General features: G+C 40.7%; 1 protein-coding gene across 1 annotated transcript in view; it reads left to right on the top strand.

Annotated features, from left to right (window-relative positions):
• The window catches only part of SH3GL2 (SH3 domain containing GRB2 like 2, endophilin A1), a 223064-nt gene that overhangs the window by 174330 nt on the left and 28183 nt on the right, over positions 1–20551 (top strand). Inside the window, exon 3 of the mRNA XM_052644954.1 lies at positions 6339–6411. Coding sequence (XP_052500914.1) covers positions 6339–6411 — 73 coding nt within the window. The remainder of the gene's footprint in view (positions 1–6338; positions 6412–20551) is intronic.

The following is a 20551-nucleotide window of genomic DNA, read 5'->3' as shown; positions in this document are numbered from 1 at the left end:
ATGTATTGAGAGTTGCTAAAATCTTCGTATTGAAAAGACTGAAATAAAAAAATCAGAGGAATATGTGCCTATGTTTCACTTTCAGGAAAACAACTGGCCAATTCAGTCCTTCTGGCACTCTCCCTTAGAAACCTTAACCTTTGGAACTCTTTTCATTCCCATCATAACCACACAGGTCATTTAAATACATTTGCCATCAGATGCCTTAAGCTCTGCCATATAGCCAGCAGAAAATATGTGTTTTTATCCTGTCACACATGTAGCGTAGACTTTCAGCCTGTTTTTTTTTTTTTTTCCTGCACACACCCTTTGACTTCATTTTCATGACATCGAGTGCATAGTGTTTGGTTGGTAATACTTCCAAGACCTCCGTGTGTAGCCACACAAGTCTTGCACTGTACAATTCCAGGGGACCACTACTTCCTGCAGAATAAAATACTACTTAGCCACATACTCAAATCTAAGATGTGTTAAAAACTCAAGTTAGCCAAAAGGATGTGGTACATAATATACGCATGGACAGGCATCTCTAAAATAGGAGTGTTTTTTATGGTAATTTGATACCATAATGACAACATAAGAAAAAGTTGTTTTCCTCTATTAATCACAGTAGTTACAAACTCTTTAAAACTCAGTAATCTGACTACCACTGAAGTGGAAATGATTGAATATTGAAAAACAAAGCTGAAAAATAAAATCTTCAGGTTATGGTTTGGTTTCTGATTATAAAAGAGAAGGAGGCTTTACCCTACCCCTGAAAGGTTGACTTTATAGATACAGTAAGTTATGGAAAAAATTTGAATTGAGGACGGAGCCCTTGAACTCAAAACAATGAAGTTCTTATGAACTTAATTGATACCTGGTATTCTACCATCAGAAAATCAGTTCTTTTCCTTCATACTCAATGTATTCTATGTTCTTACCTTGGATAGGAGGATGCACTCATTTTCAGTAGTCATTTACCCTGTAGACTGAACCATGTGAGCTGATAAGAAGAGAATTTCATGGAGGAGTATACAGAGGGCCTCCCTGCACTGATATCCATGTGGGGGCAAAGGGTGCCACAGAGAGAGGGCATGGTGACCTGCGGAGTACAAATACTGACCGTTCAGAATTTCCCAAGGATAGACTAGGACCAAGATTTTGTCTTTACAATTAGCCCAAAGTTCAAGAACTTGCAATGTTCTCGGAAGTTAAATAAAAACTTTCCTTCTCTTACTTGAACAAAAAGCTGATGTTTCATTTTTCTTTCTTTAGAGCAGTGAAACCTACCACCATGCCTGGCCCTCTGTTGACATCCAGTGAATGCCTCTGGGAAAAAGTAGGATGCATAGTTCAACCTTGTTTTTTCATTTTTTATTTTTAAAATTAACTTAATTGGAGGCTAATTACTTTACAATATTGTGGTGGTTTTTGTCATACATTGACATGAATCAGCCATGTGTCCCCCCGTCCTGAAAACCCCTCCCACCTCCCTGCCCATCCCATCCTTCTGCATTTTCCCAGTGCACCAGCTTTGAGTGCCCTATTTCATGCCTTGAACTTGGACTGGTGATCTATTTCATATATGGTAATATGCATGTTTCAGTGCTATTCTGTCAAATCATCCCACCCTCGCCTTCTCCCACAGAGCCCAAAAGTCTCTTCTTTATATCTGTGTCTCTTTTGCTGTCTCACATATAGGGTCATCATTACCATCTTTCTAAATTCCATATACATCTGTTAGTATACTGTTGTGGTGTTTTTCTTTCTGACTTCGCTTGGTATAATAGGCTCCAGTTTTATCCACCTCATTAGAACTGACTCAAATGTATTCTTTTTAATAGCTGAGTAATGGTCCTTTGCGTATATGTACCACAACTTTCTTATCCATTCATCTGCTGATGAACGTCTAGGTTGCTTCCATGTCCTAGCTATTGTAAACAGTGCTGCGATGAACACTAGAGTACATGTGTCTCTTTCAATTCTGGTTTCCTAGGTGTGTATGCCCAGCAGTGGGATTGCTGGATCGTATGGCAGTTCTATTTGCAATTTTTTAAGGAATCTCCACACTGTTCTCCATAGTGGCTGTACTAGTCTGCATTCCCACCAGCAGTGTAAGATGGTTCCCTTTTCTCTACACCCTCTCCAGCATTTATTCTTTGTAGACATTTTGATAGCAGCCATTCTGACCAGCATGAGATGGTACCTCATTGTGGTTTTGATTTGGATTTCTCTGATAATGAGTGATGTTGAGCATCTTTTCATGTGTTTGTTAGCCATCTGTATGTCTTCTTTGGAGAAGTCTGTTTAGTTCTTTGGCCCATTTTTTTTAATTGGGTCATTTATTTTTCTGGTATTGAGCTGCATGAGCTGCTTGTATATTTTTGAGATTCTATATCAGTTGCTTCATGTGCTCTTATTTTCTCCCATTCTGAAGGCTGTCTTTTTACCTGCTTATGGTTTCCTTCATTGTGCAAAAGCTTTTAAGTTTAATTAGGTCCCATTTGTTTATTTCTGCTTTTATTTTCCTCTGGGAGGAGGGTCATAGAGGATTTTGCTGTGATTTATGTCAGAGAATGTTCTGCCTATGTTTTCCTCTAGGAGTTTTATAGTTTCTGGTCTTACAAGTAGATATTTATTCCATTTTGAGTTTATTTTTGTGTTCAGTTCAGTTCAGTTGCTCAGTCATGTCCAACTCTTTGTAACCCCATGGACCGCAGCATGCCAGGCTTCCCTGTCCATCACCAACTCCCAGAGCTTACCTGAATTCATGTCCATCAAGCTGGTGATGCCATTCAACCATCTTATCCTCTGTCATCCCCTTCTCCTCCCACCTTCAATCTTTCCCAGCATCAGGGTCTTTTCAAATGAGTCAGTTCTTTGCATCAGTTGGCCAAAGTATTGGAGCTTAAGCTTCAGTGTCTCAGTCCTTCCAATGAATATTCAGGACTGATTACCTTTAGGATTGAGTGGTTGGATCTCCTTGCAGTCCAGGGAACTCTCAAGAGTCTTCTGCAACACCACAGTTCAAAAGCATTAATTCTTCAGCACTCAACTTTCTTTATAGTCAAACTCTAACTTCCATACATGACTACTGGGAAAACCATAGCTTTGACTAGATGGACCTTTGTTGGCAAAGTAACATCTCTGCTTTTTAATATGCTGTCTAGGTTGGTCATAGCCTTTCTTCCAAGGAGCAAGCATCTTTTAATTTCATGGCTGCAGTCACCATCTGCAGTGATTTTGGAGCCCCCAAAGTAAAATCTGTCACCATTTCCATTGTTTCCCCATCTATTTGCCATAATCTTAGTTTTCTGAATGTTGAATTTTAAAGCAACTTTATCACTCTCACAGTTTCATCAAGAGCCTCTTCAGTTCTTCTTCACTTTTGTTTATGGTGTTAGAAAGTGTTCTAGTTTCTTGCTTTTACAAGTGTTGACCAGTTTTCCCAGCACCACTTGTTAAAGAGATTGTCTTTTCCCCATTGTATATTCTTGCCTCCTTTGTCAAAGATAAGGTGTCCACAGGTGTGTGGATTTATCTCTGGGCTTTCTATCTTGTTCCATTGATCTATTATTTCTGTCATTGTGCCAGTACCATACTGCCTTGATGACTGTAGCTTTGTAGTATAGTCTGAGGTAAGGCAGCTTGATTCTTCCAGTTCCATTCTTCTTTCTCAAGATTGCTTTGGCTATTTGAGTTTTTTTTGTGTTTCCGTACAAATTATGAAATTATTTGTTCTAGTTCTGTGAAAATTACCATTGGTAGCTTGATAGGGATTGCATTAAATCTATAGATGGCTTTGGGTAGTATACTCATCTTCACTGTATTGATTCTTTCAATCCATGAACATGGTATATTTCTCCATCTATTTGTGTCCTCTTTGATTTCTTTCATCAGTGTTTTATAGTTTTCTCTATATAGGTCTTTTGTTTCTTCAGGTAGATTTATTCCTAAGAATTTTATTCTTTTCATTGCAATGATGAATGGGCTTGTTTTCTTAATTTCTCTGTTTTCTCATTGTTAGTGTATAGGAATGCAGGGGATTTCTGTGTATTAATTTTGTATCCTTCAACTTTGCTATATTCATTGATTAGCTCTAGTAATTTTCCGATGGTGTCTTTAGGGTTTTCTATGTAGAGGATCATGTGTACAGTCAGTGAGAGTTTTACTTCCTTTTTTCCAATCTGGATTCCTTTTATTCCTTTTTCTTCTCTGATTGCTATGGCTAAGACTTCCAAAACTATGTTGAATAGTAGGGGTGAGTGTGGGCACCCTTGTCTTGTTCCTGACTTTAGGGGAAATGCTTTCAATTTTTCACCATTGAGGATAATGTTTGTTGTGGGTTTATCATATATGGCTTTTATTATGTTGAGGTATGTTCCTTCTATTCCTGCTTTCTGGGGAGTTTTTATCATACGTAGGCATTGAATTTTGTCAAAGGCTTTCTCTGCATCTATTGAAATAATCACATGATTTTTATCTTTCAGTTTGTTATAAAATTGATTCATTTGTGAAGAGTGAAGAATCCTTGCATCCCTGGGTAAAGCCCACTTGGTCATTTTTTTTTTTAATATGTTGTTTTTAATATGTGTTGGATTCTGTTTGCTAGAATTTTGTTGAGGATTTTTGCATCTATGTTCATCAGAGATATTGGCCTGTAGTTTTCATTTTTTGTGGCATCTTTGTCTGATTTTGGTATTAGGGTGATGTTGGCCTCATAGAATGAGTTTGGCAGTTTACCTTCCTCTGCAATTTTCTGGAAGAGTTTAAGTAGGATAGGTCTTAGCTCTTTCTAAATTTTTGGTAGAATTCACCTGTGAAGCCATCTGGTCCTGGGCTTTTTTTTGTTGGAAGATTTTCAATTACAGTTTCAGTTTCTGTGCTTGTGGTGGGTCTGTTAAGATTTTCTATTTCTTCCTGGTTCAGTTTTGGAAGGTTATACTTTTCTAAGAATTCATCGATTTCTTCTAAGTTGTCCATTTTATTATCATATAGTCAAAAAGGAAATAAAAATATGCAAGAAACAAATGAAAATGAAAATACGACAGGCCCAAACCTATGGGATTCAGTAAAAGCAATGCTGAGAAGGTTCATAGCAATACAAGCTTACCTCAAGAAACAAGAGAAAAGTCAAATAAATTACCTAACTTTACACCTAAAGCAACTAGAAAAAGAAGAAATGAAGAACCCCAAAGTTAGTAGAAGGAAAGAAATCATAAAAATCAGAGCAGAAATAAGTGAAAAAGAAACAAAGAAGACTGTAGCAAAAATCAACAAAACTAAAAGCTGGTTCTTTGAGAAGATAAATAAAATAGACAAACCATTAGCCAGACTCATCAAAAAAAAAAAAAAAAAAAAAAAGGAGAAAAGTCAAATCAACAAAATTAGAAATGAAAATGGAGAAATCATAACAGACAACAGAAACACAAAGGATCATAAGAGACTACTATCGACCTTATTTTTTCTTTAATTAATGTTTATTTTATGCTGAACTTATTCCTGGGTCATGTGTTTTTCTTTCTTCAGTTTCTTCTGGGCCCATCTTTTCCTTCTGTGTTACCTCCTCTTCAGGTTTAGGAGCAATTTGCTCTTTTTCAGTAGGGGTCATCTCAGTATGGCAGGGAGGTCTTGTGTAGGGATTAATCCATCCATGAGCTCTGAAAGTCCAGGCCCCATCTTCGATTATCTTCACCTGGGATATGCTCAGTGCCCAGGACTCTACCTCAAAACCCTTAACAGGGAGTAACATTGCTCCCTGAATTTTTGGGAAGGTGAGGCAAAAAAAATCACTGTATTTTGGGCCCTTGTCCAGCCCCACTCTTTGGCCTGGACACATCAGCCAACTCCAGTACTGTAATGATGGAATGGCATGCATTGCTTCTGTAAAGTGACATCCTTCATAGACTTGGTGGCTGTTTGGATATACATGCCCTCCATGGCCTGGCCAGCTTCAGTAGTGTTCTTGAAGATTTGAATCTCTGGATGAGCAAGATTCTGTGGGGTTTCCTGCACCAAGTGAATAGTGAACCATTCTCAGTGACCACCTCAGACAATGTACAGTGAAAGGTGGCTGTATTTGCCTTATTTTACCAGGAGATATTGTAGTATATTTTGAAACATGTTTTCCAGCTTCTTCTCTGGCTAAATGGGCTTTCCAAATCTTGATGGAACATAGCTGAATGTGAAGTCAGTGGTCTGGCTTTTTCTGACAGCTCTGTAAGCCCCTCACCTTCCACTGCAGGACTCATCATTGCTCTGTTGAATCATCAGTGGTTGTGTATATGCTCAAGCAAAAAACTTTGTTTCTAAAGCTAACAATTTGCTTGATTTAGAAATTTGTTTTGTCATTTCAGAAAGTGGATGTCACCAGCAGGGCTGTGATGGAAATAATGACGAAAACAATTGAGTACCTTCAACCCAATCCAGGTAAGGGGTCATTTTCTACATTCATGGCATCCCTCCGGGGACCTTCTAGTTACTTTTTGGTACACATGCTATGTTTGATGCACTTTTGCTTGCTTGGTCCTCCCTTCTGGAGGTCCAGTGTTTTCAGGTGGAACATTTTGACTGGGGAGGGAGGGCTTTTTAAGGCTCACACTGAAGTAACTGGAAGCTTCTGTGATAATTTATCTGACTAGAGTGTAATTAACAATGTTGTATGGACAGTGTGGGTGGCACAAGATGTCAGGGTAGCTGCAAGCTGGTAATAACTGAACTTTCATGTGAAAGGGATTGTAAGGAAGAATTTCAGGGAGAATTTTCAGATAAAACAGAGTAAGGTACCAGTGGTGTGAAAAAGTAGGAAAACTGAACAGCTTTTTTAAAATACAGAGGGTTTTTGTTCATACACACCACTGAAGTCTGTGGAGGGCTATTCTTTGCCCTGATTTTTCTCCAAGCATTTTGTCAGTCAGCATTTGTTCTTACTAACCTGTTACACTCTTAAGAGAAGGGAATTATAATAGAGATGTTGGAGCTGTACCTTGAAAACAAGATCCAGGCAGACAAGGAGTGATCTCCCAGAGCACACAGTGTAACAGAGCAAAGCAGCTTTATGTGATAGACCTCCTCACCACTCTTCCTGTAAAGCAGTTCCTAACTGTAGAGTATAGAAACTTGAAGCAGGTTGAATATATTTAAATGAAAAGTATGAATATTGGGAAAGCTGCTTATCTTGAAACTCGTTTCTTTGGGAGCTTCAGGTCAAAATTTCTATGTTTTTGATGGTGCTCAGGGAGGTGCACTGTCAGCCCCAGTGTCTGGATACTGAGTACTAGTGGGTGAGAGAAGAGAAAAGAAAAGGAAATGCCTGAAATAAGCAGAGGTGGACCAGTACAGTCAGTGCTCATGGGCTTTCTACCACCTCTTGCTGCTGTCTGCAGCTTTCACTCAGCTTTCAGTGTTTTGAAGATGAACAAGTTATGGGAATAACATTCTCAATGGTTTTTAAACTATATCAGAAATGAGATTATTTGATAAAGAAAAATACAGAAGTAAATGAAAAGCCATGAAAATATAGAAGTAAATGAAACACTATGGCATTTAACAGATAATGGACCAGATGGTTGGCAAATTAGGTAATAAATAACAAAAATGAAGTTTCTCATTTTTACCTGGAGCCTTTGTCATGCCCTCTGTATTCCACAGAGTTGCAAGGCCTCTCTTAAATGTAACATGTTCCTTAGTATTTAAACAGCTGTGATGTAGGTCAGTTCTGAAATGAGAATTGCTTGCCCTGTCTTACCGTAGAAGTCATTGTTTAGGGCAGGGCGTTTTTTGTCTTTATCTTTGAATGGGACCTTAAAGTATTCTCATTTCCCAGGATATACCCATAAATGGTGTTAAGATTACTTGATCTTACTGTTGTTGTATTAAGATTAAATATAAGCAAGAGGAGGGAAAATATAGTATTTATTCAGCATTAGTGCATTTTCAGTATGTTGCTGGTTATATACATTGTCTTCTCTGTAATTTTCTGATATAAAAAGCAAACACAGTTGAACAATTCATATTGTAGGAAAGAGGCTAAAAATCCATGAACACAGATCCTTAGTCTGTTTTCCTGGGTATAGTGGAATTTGGTGTAGGGAGGTGTGCTGTATTGAATAGGATGTTCCTCAAAATCCAAGGTAACCCAGAATCTCCAAATGTGACTTTATTTGAAAATAGCATATTTTGAGATAGAATCAGTTAATGATCTTTAGATGAACTCATTCTTGAGTTATAGTGAGCCCTAAATCCAACAACGGGTGTCCTTATAAGAAGAGAAAAAAAAAACAGAGAGACACAAGACTGAAGGCCTTATGAAGACAGAGGTCAAGATTATCGAGTGATGTCAGGAGCCACCAGAGTTGGCAGTGGTGAGGAAGGGGTCTCCCAGAGAGCCTCAGAAAGAACCAGCCATGCTCACACCTTGATTTCCAGCTTTTTGAAGTGTAAAAAAGTAAATTTCTGTCATTTTAAGCCACACAGCTTGTGGCAGTTTGTTATGGCAGGCCTAGAAAACTGTTTTAGTAGGCTAGCCAAACTTTCTTCAGGAAAAAACAAGGGCCAGAGAACTTAAGAAACTTTACCAAAGTCACACACCCAAGAAGGGATGTAACCAGGGCTGGAACCCATGTCTGACTGCTCCTTGAGCCCAGGAACTTTTCATTGCACTGTCTTGCTTCTGAGAAGAATGAGTTCTTTGTTAAGATGTGGAGGGTCTTTCAAAGTGGATATGACAGAAATCCAGAAAGGGAACATACTGTGGGGTTGAGGCTTATTTTTATTTTAATAAAAAAGATAACAGGAAGAGGTAATTGGGGGAGATTTGAATTTTTAGAAATGATTTATTTTTAACAGAATCTTAAATGTGCTTATTATCTACCAACATTATTGGGAATGGCTATTTAAAAATGAAATGACATCTGACACCAAGGAGGACAATTAAGGTCATCACCAGGCAATCATAAGTTGATATAAATGTCATCTAAAAGGATCCAGAACAAAACAAAATTCCATATGCCCATTCTATAGAATTTAATGTGTTTAATTGGCTTATAAGAGACATGACTTAGTTCCTCCATGAATTCCTTGCCCTGAGAGCAGACCTTAGCTGGAGCTCCTGGACAAGGGGGCTGATCTAGTACACTTGTTCAGACCCAGGGTCCTTGCAAAGAGGACACAAGAATGCAGCCACCACCAGAGGTCCCCGGTCCTTGGGCACAGAAGAGCAGAACATTCCCAAACTTGTGCTGTTGAATGAATCCTTTGATCACTCAGCCTCTCTGTGACCCCAGGAATTGGGTCACTGGATCCCACGTGGATCACTGGCTTCTGGTCTTGAATAAGAACGATTAGGTTGGGGTCAGGAGAGAGGCTTATGCAAAGTAACAGGTTTATCTGCACAGGCCCATCTGTGGAAATTAATACTTTAAGGGTACTTGGAGAGTATCTTGTATTAGATTCATACTCTAGAATGCATTCTGGCTTCCAGATCTTGTGGTTATGGGCATACACATCTGTTACAGACTCGAAACTTCGTTCCTGCTGACACGATGGCCTAAGAGAGTGGGTTACTTCTTGTGCATCTGTAGCTGTGCTCTGTGTAGGCCCCCAGCTGCTCTCAACCACCTCCGGAGAGGCAGATCTGCTCCTGTCATTGTCTTGCACAAAAGCCTTTGATGGCTTTTCTCTGCCTTTAGGAGTTTGTTTCTGTTTTCCTACTCTGTCAGGTCCGACTTTGTTGTGTGCTTTACCATTTTTTTTTTAACAAAGCTTAAAGGGCCCTCCCTATGTGATCAGCTTCCCCTTTCTCCTCCACCTTGCCAGGCAAACAGGCCCCTCAGGTTTAGCAAGAGGGTCATTTAGAAGTCTTCCTGGACATCTGACTACATTAGCTTTCCAGGCCAATGACCTTCTCATGATCCCCACTGCTTTTCCCTGGTGACACATGCCACACTGACTGTAATTGTGTGGTGTGTGTGTACTTTGGTTTGTCCTCCCCAGTAAAGACAAGACTCTGCCTGCCTTATTCCCACCTCTCACCCCCACCCTTCCCCACCCATATCCCCAGCACCCAGCTCTGTTCCAGGCAGCCCGTGAACACTGGAATATTTGAACAAATGAATCATGGAGCACAGCTGATAGCTAGTGGGTAATGTGATAAAACTGCTGTAATACAAAGGGGAGAAAGAAAAACTCCTTTCCCCAGACCATCAGCTCTGCTCATATAACCAACAAGTTTATCAGATGCATTTACTTTCTTACAGAGACCAATGCAGTTCTCGATGTAGTAAGGTTAGATAACAGAACCACGTTTGGGCCCCTGCCCTCTAAGACTCACAATCTTAATAGCACAAGGTACATATACTCGGAGGAGAGCTTCCCAGAGGCCTTCACAGCTAACTGCTCCTGGAAATCTGGCTAACTGATGAGGTAAGGACAAGCGAGTAGGGTCACAGGTCTGCAGTGCTTAAAGGACAGAGAACAGAGAGCTGTGAAGTCTTCCAGCTTGGACTGTGAAATTACTCTGACAGGAACAGTATAAACCAGTACAGATTCCCAGCCTGCTTAGATAAGAAGTAATTTGAGCTCAAAAAGTCCTGTGTATGTCTACTGACTGTGAGGCCCTATTCTCATGATATCTAAGCATATGAATCATCAGAGAAAATATAAATCCATTTTCTTATGTGAGTATTCTGATACCTGTGGCAGGCATGCTAAATCAGCAATGTCCAATAAAAATAAGATGCAAGCCACATATGTAATTTGAATTTTCTAGTAGTCATATTTTTTTTAAGTAGTCATATTAAAAAAGTAAAAAGGAAAGGTAAAATTGATTTTAATGATATTTTATTTAATCTGGTATATCCTAAATTTTAACTAATATTAAAAATCATTGGAAGATTTTACTTTTTTTCTTATACTAAGTTTTGAAATTTGGTATATGTTTTACACATACTGAACATATCCTTTTGGACAGTGCTTAGTTGTATGCTCAGTCACTCAGTTGTGTCCAGCTGTTTGTGACCCCATGGACTGTAGTCCACCAGGCTCTTCTGTCCATGGGTCTTTCTCCAGGCAAGAATACTGGAATGGGTTTTCATTTCCTTCTCCAGGGGATCTTCCCAGCCCAAGGATCGAACCCATGTCCCTTGTGTCTCCTGCGTTGGCAGATAGATTCTCTACCACTTAGCCAACTGGGAAGCCCCTCCTTTTGGACTAGTCACATGTCAAATTGCCAACATCTGTTGGATCATAGAAAAAGCAAGAGAATTCCAGAAACACATCTTCTGCTTCATTGACTACACTAAAGCCTTTGAAGCTCAACATTCAGAAAACGAAGATCATGGCATCTGGTCCCATCACTTCATGGGAAATAGATGGGGAAACAGTGGAAACAGTGTCAGACTTTATTTTGGGGGGCTCCAAAATCACTGCAGATGGTGATTGCAGCCATGAAATTAAAAGACGCTTACTCCTTGGAAGAAAAGTTAAGACCAACCTAGAAGCATATTGAAAAGCAGAGACATTACTTTGCCAACAAAGGTCCATCTAGTCAAGGCTATGGTTTTTCCAGTGGTCATGTATGGATGTGAGAGTTGGACTGTGAAGAAGGCTGAACGCCGAAGAATTGATGATTTTGAACTGTGGTGTTGGAGAAGACTCTTGGGAGTCCCTTGGACTGCAAGGAGATCCAACCAGTCCATTCTGAAGGAGATCAGCCCTGGGTGTTCTTTGGAGGGAATGATGCTAAAGCTGAAAGTCCAGTACTTTGGCCACCTCATGCAAAGAGTTGACTCATTGGAAAAGACTCTGATGCTGGGAGGGATTGGGGGCAAGAGGAGAAAGGGACGACAGAGGATGAGATGGCTGGATGGCATCACTGACTCAATGGACGTGAGTCTGAGTGAACTCCAGGAGTTGGTGATGGACAGGGAGGCCTGGCATGCTGCCATTCATGGGGTTGCAAAGAGTCGGACACGACTGAGCGACTGAACTGAACTGAAAGCCTTTGAATGTGTGGGTCACAACAAACTGTGGAAAATTCTTAAAGAGATGGGGATACCAGACCACATTACCTGTCTCCTGAGAAACGTGTATGCAGGTTAAGAAGCAACAGATAGAACAAGACCTGGAACAATGGACTGGTTCCAAATTGAAAAAGGTGTATGTCAAGGCTATATACTGTCACCCTGCTTGTTTAACTTATATGCAGTGTACATCATGCAAAATGCCAGGCTGGATGAGACATAAGCTGGAATGAAGATGGCCAGGAGAAACATCAATAACCTCAGGTATGCAGATGATACCACCCTTATGGAAGAAAGCGAAGAAGAACTAAAGAACCTCTTGAGGAAGGTGAAAGAGGAGAGTGAAAAAGTTGGCTTAAAACTCAACGTTCAAAAACCTAAGATCATCATGGTATCCAGTCTCATTACTTTATGGCAAATAGATGGGGAACAATGGAAACAGTGAGAGACTGTTTTCTTGGGCTCCAAAGTCACTGCAGATGGTGACTTCAGCCATGAAATTAAAAGATGCTTGCTCCTTGGAAGAAAAGCTGTGACCAACCTAGACAGTGTATTAAAAAGCAGAGACATTACTTTGCTGACAAAGGTCTGTAGAGTCAAAACTATGGGGGTTTTTCCAGTAATCATGTATGGATGTTAGAGTTGTACAATAAAGAAGGCTGAGCAACAAAGAACCGATGCTTTTGAACTGTGGTGTTGGAGAAGACTCTTGAGAGTCCTTTGGACTGCAAAGAGATCCAACCAGTTCATCCTAAAGGAGATAAGTCCTGTGTGTTCATTGGAAGGACCGATGCTGAAGCTGAAGCTCCAGTACTTTGGCCACCTGATGTGAAGAGCTGACTCATTATAAAAGACCCTGATACTGGAAAAGATGAAAGGCAAAAGGAGAAGGGGACAACAGAGGACCAGATGGCTGGATGGCATCACCAACTCAATGGACATGAGATTGAGCAAGCTCCGGGAAATGATAAAGGATAGGGAAGCCTGGCATGCTGCAGTCCATGGGGTCACAAAAGAGTCAGACACAACTGAGTGACTGAACAACAACATGTCAAAGCTCGTAGCCCATTGTGTCCAGTGGTTCAATAATGGTCAGCACAGGACTAGATGGTTCACCATTCAAACTCTGTATTCTACTTTGATATGTGTTTGACATTTAGTTTCTTGGTTAATGTGTATTGACGGTTGCTTTTTTCAAGACAAATGGACTCTTGATTTTGGATCAGGATATCTTTGATTTGATGTCCATTTTTTCTCAGCTATCTGCAGATCCATTTTCTGGCGCTGTAGGGGAGAACTTCCCATGACATAGAACAGTAGGCATGCGGATTGCCTGTGTTTCCTTCCCAGCCTTAGCAGAGAGGTGATGACAGAAAAGCTTTTTAGTTTGCACTGAAAGGTTATTCTGGCCCTGATGTCATCATGCTGCACACACTTCCAAGATGTGTAGATTAAAAGCAGTTGAAACATGAAAAACGTCATGCCCCATCGAGATTTGGTTCTCTAGAGAAGTGCTTTTCCTGTGAGTGCTATACATTCTAGGGTTCTCCACATGCCTGAGGTTGGGACATTAAGTCAGAGTCATTAAACGTCTATTCAGAACTTCTTAATAATAATTTCAAATCTCATTTGTGGAATCTTGCCTGTAGAAATAAAAGTTACCTCTATTAATTTAAAAATATCTGATTAATCCCTGGAAAGCTACTACATCAAATTATTGTATTTCTTCCCCATGGGCTACCCTCTTAGTCATCTTTTTCCAAAGATGCATAAATACAGTGATTATGCAGTAGAGCTGAAAATCAGTACCTGCATTGTTTGGCATGCATGCCTTTGAATGCTTGGCTCCAGTACACCTTGAATTTGCTGTATTTTGGGGAGGACAGGACCCAAGTCACGCTCATCATTTTGTCTCTCAGGGCTCCTGGCATTGTGCCTGCTGTGTTGTTTGCCCTCAACATGTCTGTTGAATAAGTGCATAAATGAATATATCCATCTTCCACTTAAAGAATAAAGAGTCTGTACTGAGTCTCACAGCCAGAGTTTTAGCTTTTCTAAATCCTGACACTGAAAAATAGTGAAAATGCATAAGGACAGATTACAAAAGATTACTTGGCACTGGCTATTTCTTCTTCCTGGAATGCCCCACCTGCCCCGTGTGTGAGCCCTGTCGTCTTAATCATCCTTCCTCCCTCAGCCTAAATATCCCTCCTCTAGAGGCATTCCCCGAGTCCCCCGTCTGAGTCAAGGCTACTCCAGTGTCGTCATGACACCTTCACTCGAGTCCCCTCCACAAATCTCTCCAGTGGTTCCCCGTTTAGAATAACATGGAAAGGTAACATAGATAACATAGAATAACATGATCCTCTAACCTCATGGTAGGTTAGCGGATCTGATGATCTGACTTCGTTTCCTATAATCCTAGCAATTTCTGTCTTAGTCCATCCACATCACTATCCCCAGCCTTTGTGCTGCTCCTCCCACGCACTTAGCACCCTCATTCCTGAGATTGCACCAGACCTCCTGCCTGAACCTCTTGTCTCCACGTCTTCCCAAAGTCTTCACTCAGGTTTCTGCTCAGATATCACTTTCCTTGTGTGGCTTTTCCAACCATCTTGTCTAAAACATTTTCATTCTCAGCCATTTCCCTGTTTTATTTTCTTTCAAGGCCCTTGTTACTATTTAAACTTTTATTCTATATTTACTTGGTAAGGTGTGACTTAACTCTGCAACTAAAATTCAAGTGGCCTGAGTGTAGGATTGTTGTTTGTACATTGTATCAAAAAGCTGGTTCTTGTTGTTTACTGTTCTTATCAAAATATTTAGCTTTATAAGTTTTCGTTTGTTCAGTATCCCGATAACCTTCATTCTTACTCCCATGTCTTACATTTCCCACATCAGTTCAGTTCAGTTCAGTCGCTCAGTCGTGTCCAATTCTTTGCGACCCCATGAATTGCAGCACGCCAGACATCCCTGTGCATCACCATCTCCCGGAGTTCACTCAGACTCATGTCCATTGAGTCCGTGATGCCATGCAGCCATCTCATCCTCGGTCGTCCCCTTCCGTCCTGCCCCCAATCCCTCCCAGCATCAGGGTCTTTTCCAATGAATCAACTCTTCGCATGAAGTGGCCAAAGTACTGGAGCTTCAGCTTTAGCATCATTCCTTCCAAAGAAATCCCAGGGTTGATCTCCTTCAGAACGGACTGGTTGGATCTCCTTGCAGTCCAAGGGACTCTCAAGAGTCTTCTCCAACACCATAGTTCAAAAGCATCAATTCTTCGGCATTCAGCCTTCTTCACAGTCCAACTCTCACATCCATACATGACCACAGGAAAAACCATAGCCTTGACTAGATGGACCTTGGTCGGCAAAGCAATGTCTCTGCTTTTGAATATACTATCTAGGTTGGTCATACCTTTTCTTCCAAGGAGTAAGCGTCTTTTAATTTCATGGCTGCAGTCACCATCTGCAGTGATTTTGGAGCCCCCAAAAATAAAGTCTGACACTGTTTCCACTGTTTCCCCATCTATTTCCCATGAAGTGATGGGACTGGATGCCATGATCTTCGTCTTCTGAATGTTGAGCTTTAAGCCAACTTTTTCACTCTCCTCTTTCACTTTCATCAAGAGGCTTTTTAGCTCCTCTTCACTTTCTGCCATAAGGGTGGTGTCATCTGCATATCTGAGGTTACTGATATTTCTTTCGACAATCTGGATTCCAGCTTGTGTTTCTTCCAGTCCAGCGTTTCTCATGGTGTACTCTGCATAAAAGTTAAATAAGCAGGGTGATAATATACAGCCTTGACGTACTCCTTTTCCAATTTGGAACCGTCTGTTGTTCCATGTCCAGTTCTAACTGTTGCTTCCTGGCCTGCATATAGGTTTCTCAAGAGGCAGGTCAGGTGGTCTGGTATTCCCATCTCTTTCAGAATTTTCCACAGTTTCTTGTGATCCACACAGTCAAAGGCTTTGGCATAGTCAATAAATCAGAAATAGATGTTTTTCTGGAACTGTCTTGTTTTTTCCATGATCCAGCGGATGTTGGCAATTTGATCTCTGGTTCCTCTGCCTTTTCTAAAACCAGCTTGAACATCAGGGAGTTCACGGTTCACGTATTGCTGAAGCCTGGCTTGGAGAATGTTGAGCATTACTTTACTAGCATGTGAGATGAGTGCAGTTGTGCAGCAGCCAGTTTATTCCCGGTGTCAATCATGTCTGTGGTTCCTCCACTTGTTATCCTGCAGTGGCTTCCCATCAAGCTGAGAAGAAACTTCTTGGCTGTGGGGCCTTGGCTCTTGCTCTGCCCCTACGCCTGGGTTGATATCCACTCTTACTGATTTGTTGCTGATCCTCAGCTGTGCTCTGCTGGTTCCTGCCTCAGGGCCTTTGCACAGGAAGTTCCTCTCCTGAAACACTGTTCTCCTGGCCCCTATTATAGCTGTTCTTTCTTGTCACTCCACCTCCCTATGCAGTCCTTCTCTGCCCACTCTATTTCAAATAGCCCTTCCTGATTACTCTCAGATCCCCTTCTAATATTCTATCATGATTTTAAATTGTCCTTTATTTTATCTTAAAAAAAACCATTCCACTGACCACCTACATTTCTGTAGAATATAATCACAAGAGTAAGGACTTTTTCCTGCTTATTATCCCTAATATACAAATAGTGCCCTCATTATTTATTGAATGAGTACTGTTTTTCTCTCCCACTGTACCATAAACTCATCAAAGACAAGAAATATGTCTGGTTTTGCATGTGTGTGTGTGTGTGTGTGTGTGTGTGTATAGATAGATAGGTAGATAGACAATACCTAACACCTAGCATAGTAGTGCTTATTAGGTGCTTAATTTGCTGAATGAGAGAATCAACTCATGTTAATTATATTTAAGCTTCATCTATAGGAGTAGCTAAACTTTCTGATGGAGTCATGGTCTGCAGACCTGAACAGGCTGGAATCAGAGCCTGTTACTCTGTATATATAATACCTACTTGGTGTCATGCACAGCTAATACATTTCACAGTTCACAGTCACTTTAGAAAAAGTACAAAGTGCATATAATCTCACATTTAAGAGATTGAACATTATTTAAACTATTAAACAATAGCTGAAGCTATTGACAGCATATTCATATTTATATAGATAATAGTCATTCCTATTTTCAGATTAGAAAATTGAAGCTTCAAGAGAGATTAATAAATTGTCCAAAGTCTTGCAGCAAAGGAACCAGAATTCATATTCACATGAGTATCTCCTTAGTCCATTTGGTCTTCATTGTCATATGCTACAAAATATGAAGCCACATTCAGTCTTACTGTGTGTATAGAATATACTCTAGAAAACTGAAAGTGAAAGTCACTCAGTTGTGTCCGACTGTGAGCCCATGGACTATACAGTCCATGGACTTCTCCAGGCCAGAATACTGGAGTAGGCAGCCTGTATCCTTCTCCAGGCGATCTTTCCAACCCAGGGATCAAATCCAGGTCTCCCATATAGCAGGTGGATTCTTTACCTTCTGAGCCACCTTCTGAAGCCCACACTTAGAGTGGCTCCTAATGATTTCATCCTGGGTAATCTCTTCTTTTTGAGTATAGGTGGGATCTTGATGACTTCCTTCTAACTAATAGAATATGGCAAATGTAATGGGGTTACTACTCAGCACTCCCTTGATTAGGTTCCATTATATGGTGAAACTGTGGGCTGTTACTCCCAAGATCACATTATATAAAACTTTCTTAGCAGACTAGAGTGAGAGGGATTCTCCTACTGGTCTATGAGAAGCAAGCTGCCATGTTGTGACTGTCTTAGGAGGGGTCTGAGTGTCAGGGGTGGCCTCTAGGATCTAAGGGTAGCCACTGGGCAACAGCCAGTAAGAAGCCAGGGCCATCAGTCAAAACTACCACAGAGAAGTGAAATTTTATCAGCAACCCGAGGGAGCCAGGGAGCACACTCATCCCCACTGATGTTTCCTGATAAACAAGGCAGCCTGCCAATAACTTGAATTGAATGTCGTTTTATGAGACCCTGAACAGAGGCCTCAGTTAAGTTGTGCCTGGATGTCTAACCTACAGAAACTGTGAGGTCATAAATCTGTGGCTTGAAGTCACTAACTTTATGGGATCTTGTTACACAGTGAAAAATTAATACAATATGGCTGTTTATTCCCCAGCCAAAACTCCTATTTCAAGCATATCACTGTCTGCTGGAATCAAAAGGCCATTTGACTTTATCATTTTTGGCTCTTTTACCTGGAAGCAGGAGTTAGATGGGGAAAACCTGTCAAATCTTTTCAGCTTAGGATGGAGTCCCCTGAACCCCTCAGGGGGTGGTAGGACAAGTCCACTTGGTGCTGAGACTAAGATCTCTTTGAAACATGTCACAGTGAAGAGCACTTGGCACAGTGCCAGGAACTTTGTAAGGGCTCAAGAAATGTCACTCTTCTCTTCCCAGTGGTCTGCAGCCCTGCCTCAGGGTATCTCAGGTGCTTACCCAGCAATTCCTCCACAGATAAGGCCTCCAGGGAAAAGTCCCACTACAAGACCCTCCCCACAGCAATCTCTTAGTTCTGTCTGCCCCGAAAACCTGATGAAGCAGAGGCTCATGATGCTAGTCCACAAAGGACTGTGTACTTTTCAAATAGTAGGAACCATTCTCTGCTCCTGGGATGTAATTGCCTGCCTTCCCAGGGCACACTGTGAGACTTCTGCTGGTACCTTCTAACACCCAGTGTGGAGGTGGGAGATGTTCGCTGTCCCATCTCATGGATTCTTAGGGATGCTGACTGCATATCACAGCTCTGTCTTAAAACACCTCCCTGCTGCTTCCCACTCTGCGGGGGCAAACAGAGCTTTGCTACCATGGAAAGAAGTGTTTCATAAATACCATTATTTGGGTTGAGAGTAGCATGCTTCTTTGGTACAGCTGCATATTTGTATAAATCAGTAGAAAAAACATACTCTTTTCTTTCCTCAATACCTTCTAACACTTAACTCAAAAAAAAAAAAAACAAAACCTGCAAATGTTTGAAGATATTTGGCTAAGTCCTAATTACCATATAAATCTTTTGCCCCTTTAATAATTGTTGGTGTGCAGGACTGCGGAACACATTGCTCACAGTGCAGGGAGCATCAGAGGGTTCATCTCAGACATGCAGATATTCTGAGATTTTATCTGGAAAAATTAGACCATTATACACAATCATCACAGGTTGCTAACGTGAAATATATGCCAAAGTGTTATTCATTACATACATTTTATTGCAAGTATTAAGTCCCAATTCTAACTTAGTGTGATTTGGGAATTGATGTTCCTATTCCGATTGTCATCTCTCTAAAAGACTTTACAAATGTAGTTGATACAATCCAGACTTAATTTTTTGTTCCAACTAAAGATATCATTGAGCTTTGATAAATAATAAGGAGGTAAATAGAAAGCTCTTGGTGGACCTTTTCATGCAGTGGTGGTCATCTACATTTTTTCCCCTGCCAAGGTGGGGAAAGGGAGCGAAGGAACTAACATTGAGCTGAGCGCCTGCTTTGATTACACGTATCGCCTCATTTCACCCTCACTACTCTTCTGTCACCAAGTATTAGTATCTCTCGCTTTACCCAGGCACGGTGAGGGTGAGGTCAGCCTGCTCTTCTCAGAAGAGCTGCAGTCTGAACCCTGTCCCTGTATTCCTTTGACAACACGTGTCCTTGCACTACTTAGTAGGCAGTGGTAATAGATTTCATCACAGGAAAATGCAGGTTCAATTTTTTTATCTTCAAAAAGAGGCTGTATTTTCACATCTAAATATATCACTTTGATCCTCTTGATTTTACCAGTGTTCATTCACAGTATCTGTTGTATTTAGTAATTAATTTCCATAATGAAATTTATTAACTTTCTACAATAAGGGAGAGTAAATTACCTTGAGACCCATACACATAAACCATATCATTAGGAAAGAGTCTGGCTGTTGTCTTCATTCTTGTAGAAACAAAACGGAGTAAAGAAGGGGTTAAAAATAGAACAAAGTTAAAATCTTTATATTGGAGGTTTAAAGTAAGACTTACCGGTTTTGATCTCAGTAATGGTTTTGCAAAGGACAAGTTTCTTTGGTTTTGAAATTTTACACTGAGGCTCTGTGTACACTGGGATAGATACCATGTACTTATTTACAAGTGACCTGGTTCACTTATCCTAGTGGATTCGAGGACATGTAAAAGATATTGTTAGATCTGAAAGGCATTATGAAAATCAGGTAAGACTGAAAATCAGTTTTCTCAGGTTCAAGGTGAAGAAGCAGAGGTCCAAAGTTTAGGTGGCTCATCCAAGTTTACACAGGTGGAAAGATCGCCAGTTTCTTCACTCTGGGGCAGTGCTCATCTTACTTCCTGAATCACAGCAAGTATCACACGCCCTCACCTCTGCATTTTCAAACAGCTAACATGTGTAAATATAGCTGGAGCTCTGCGTCTTGCTGCTGACATGTCTTAATTTGACCTATTTTAATGAAGAAGTAATAGAGCAGCCAGAGTTGGAGTGGCATTATGGGAGGACACTTG

This window comes from Budorcas taxicolor, chromosome 8, assembly GCF_023091745.1.
Source record: "Budorcas taxicolor isolate Tak-1 chromosome 8, Takin1.1, whole genome shotgun sequence".
Classification (NCBI taxonomy): Eukaryota; Metazoa; Chordata; class Mammalia; order Artiodactyla; family Bovidae; genus Budorcas; species Budorcas taxicolor.
The sequence above is the reverse complement of the archived record's forward strand: the minus strand, read 5'-3'. Positions and strand labels throughout refer to the sequence as shown.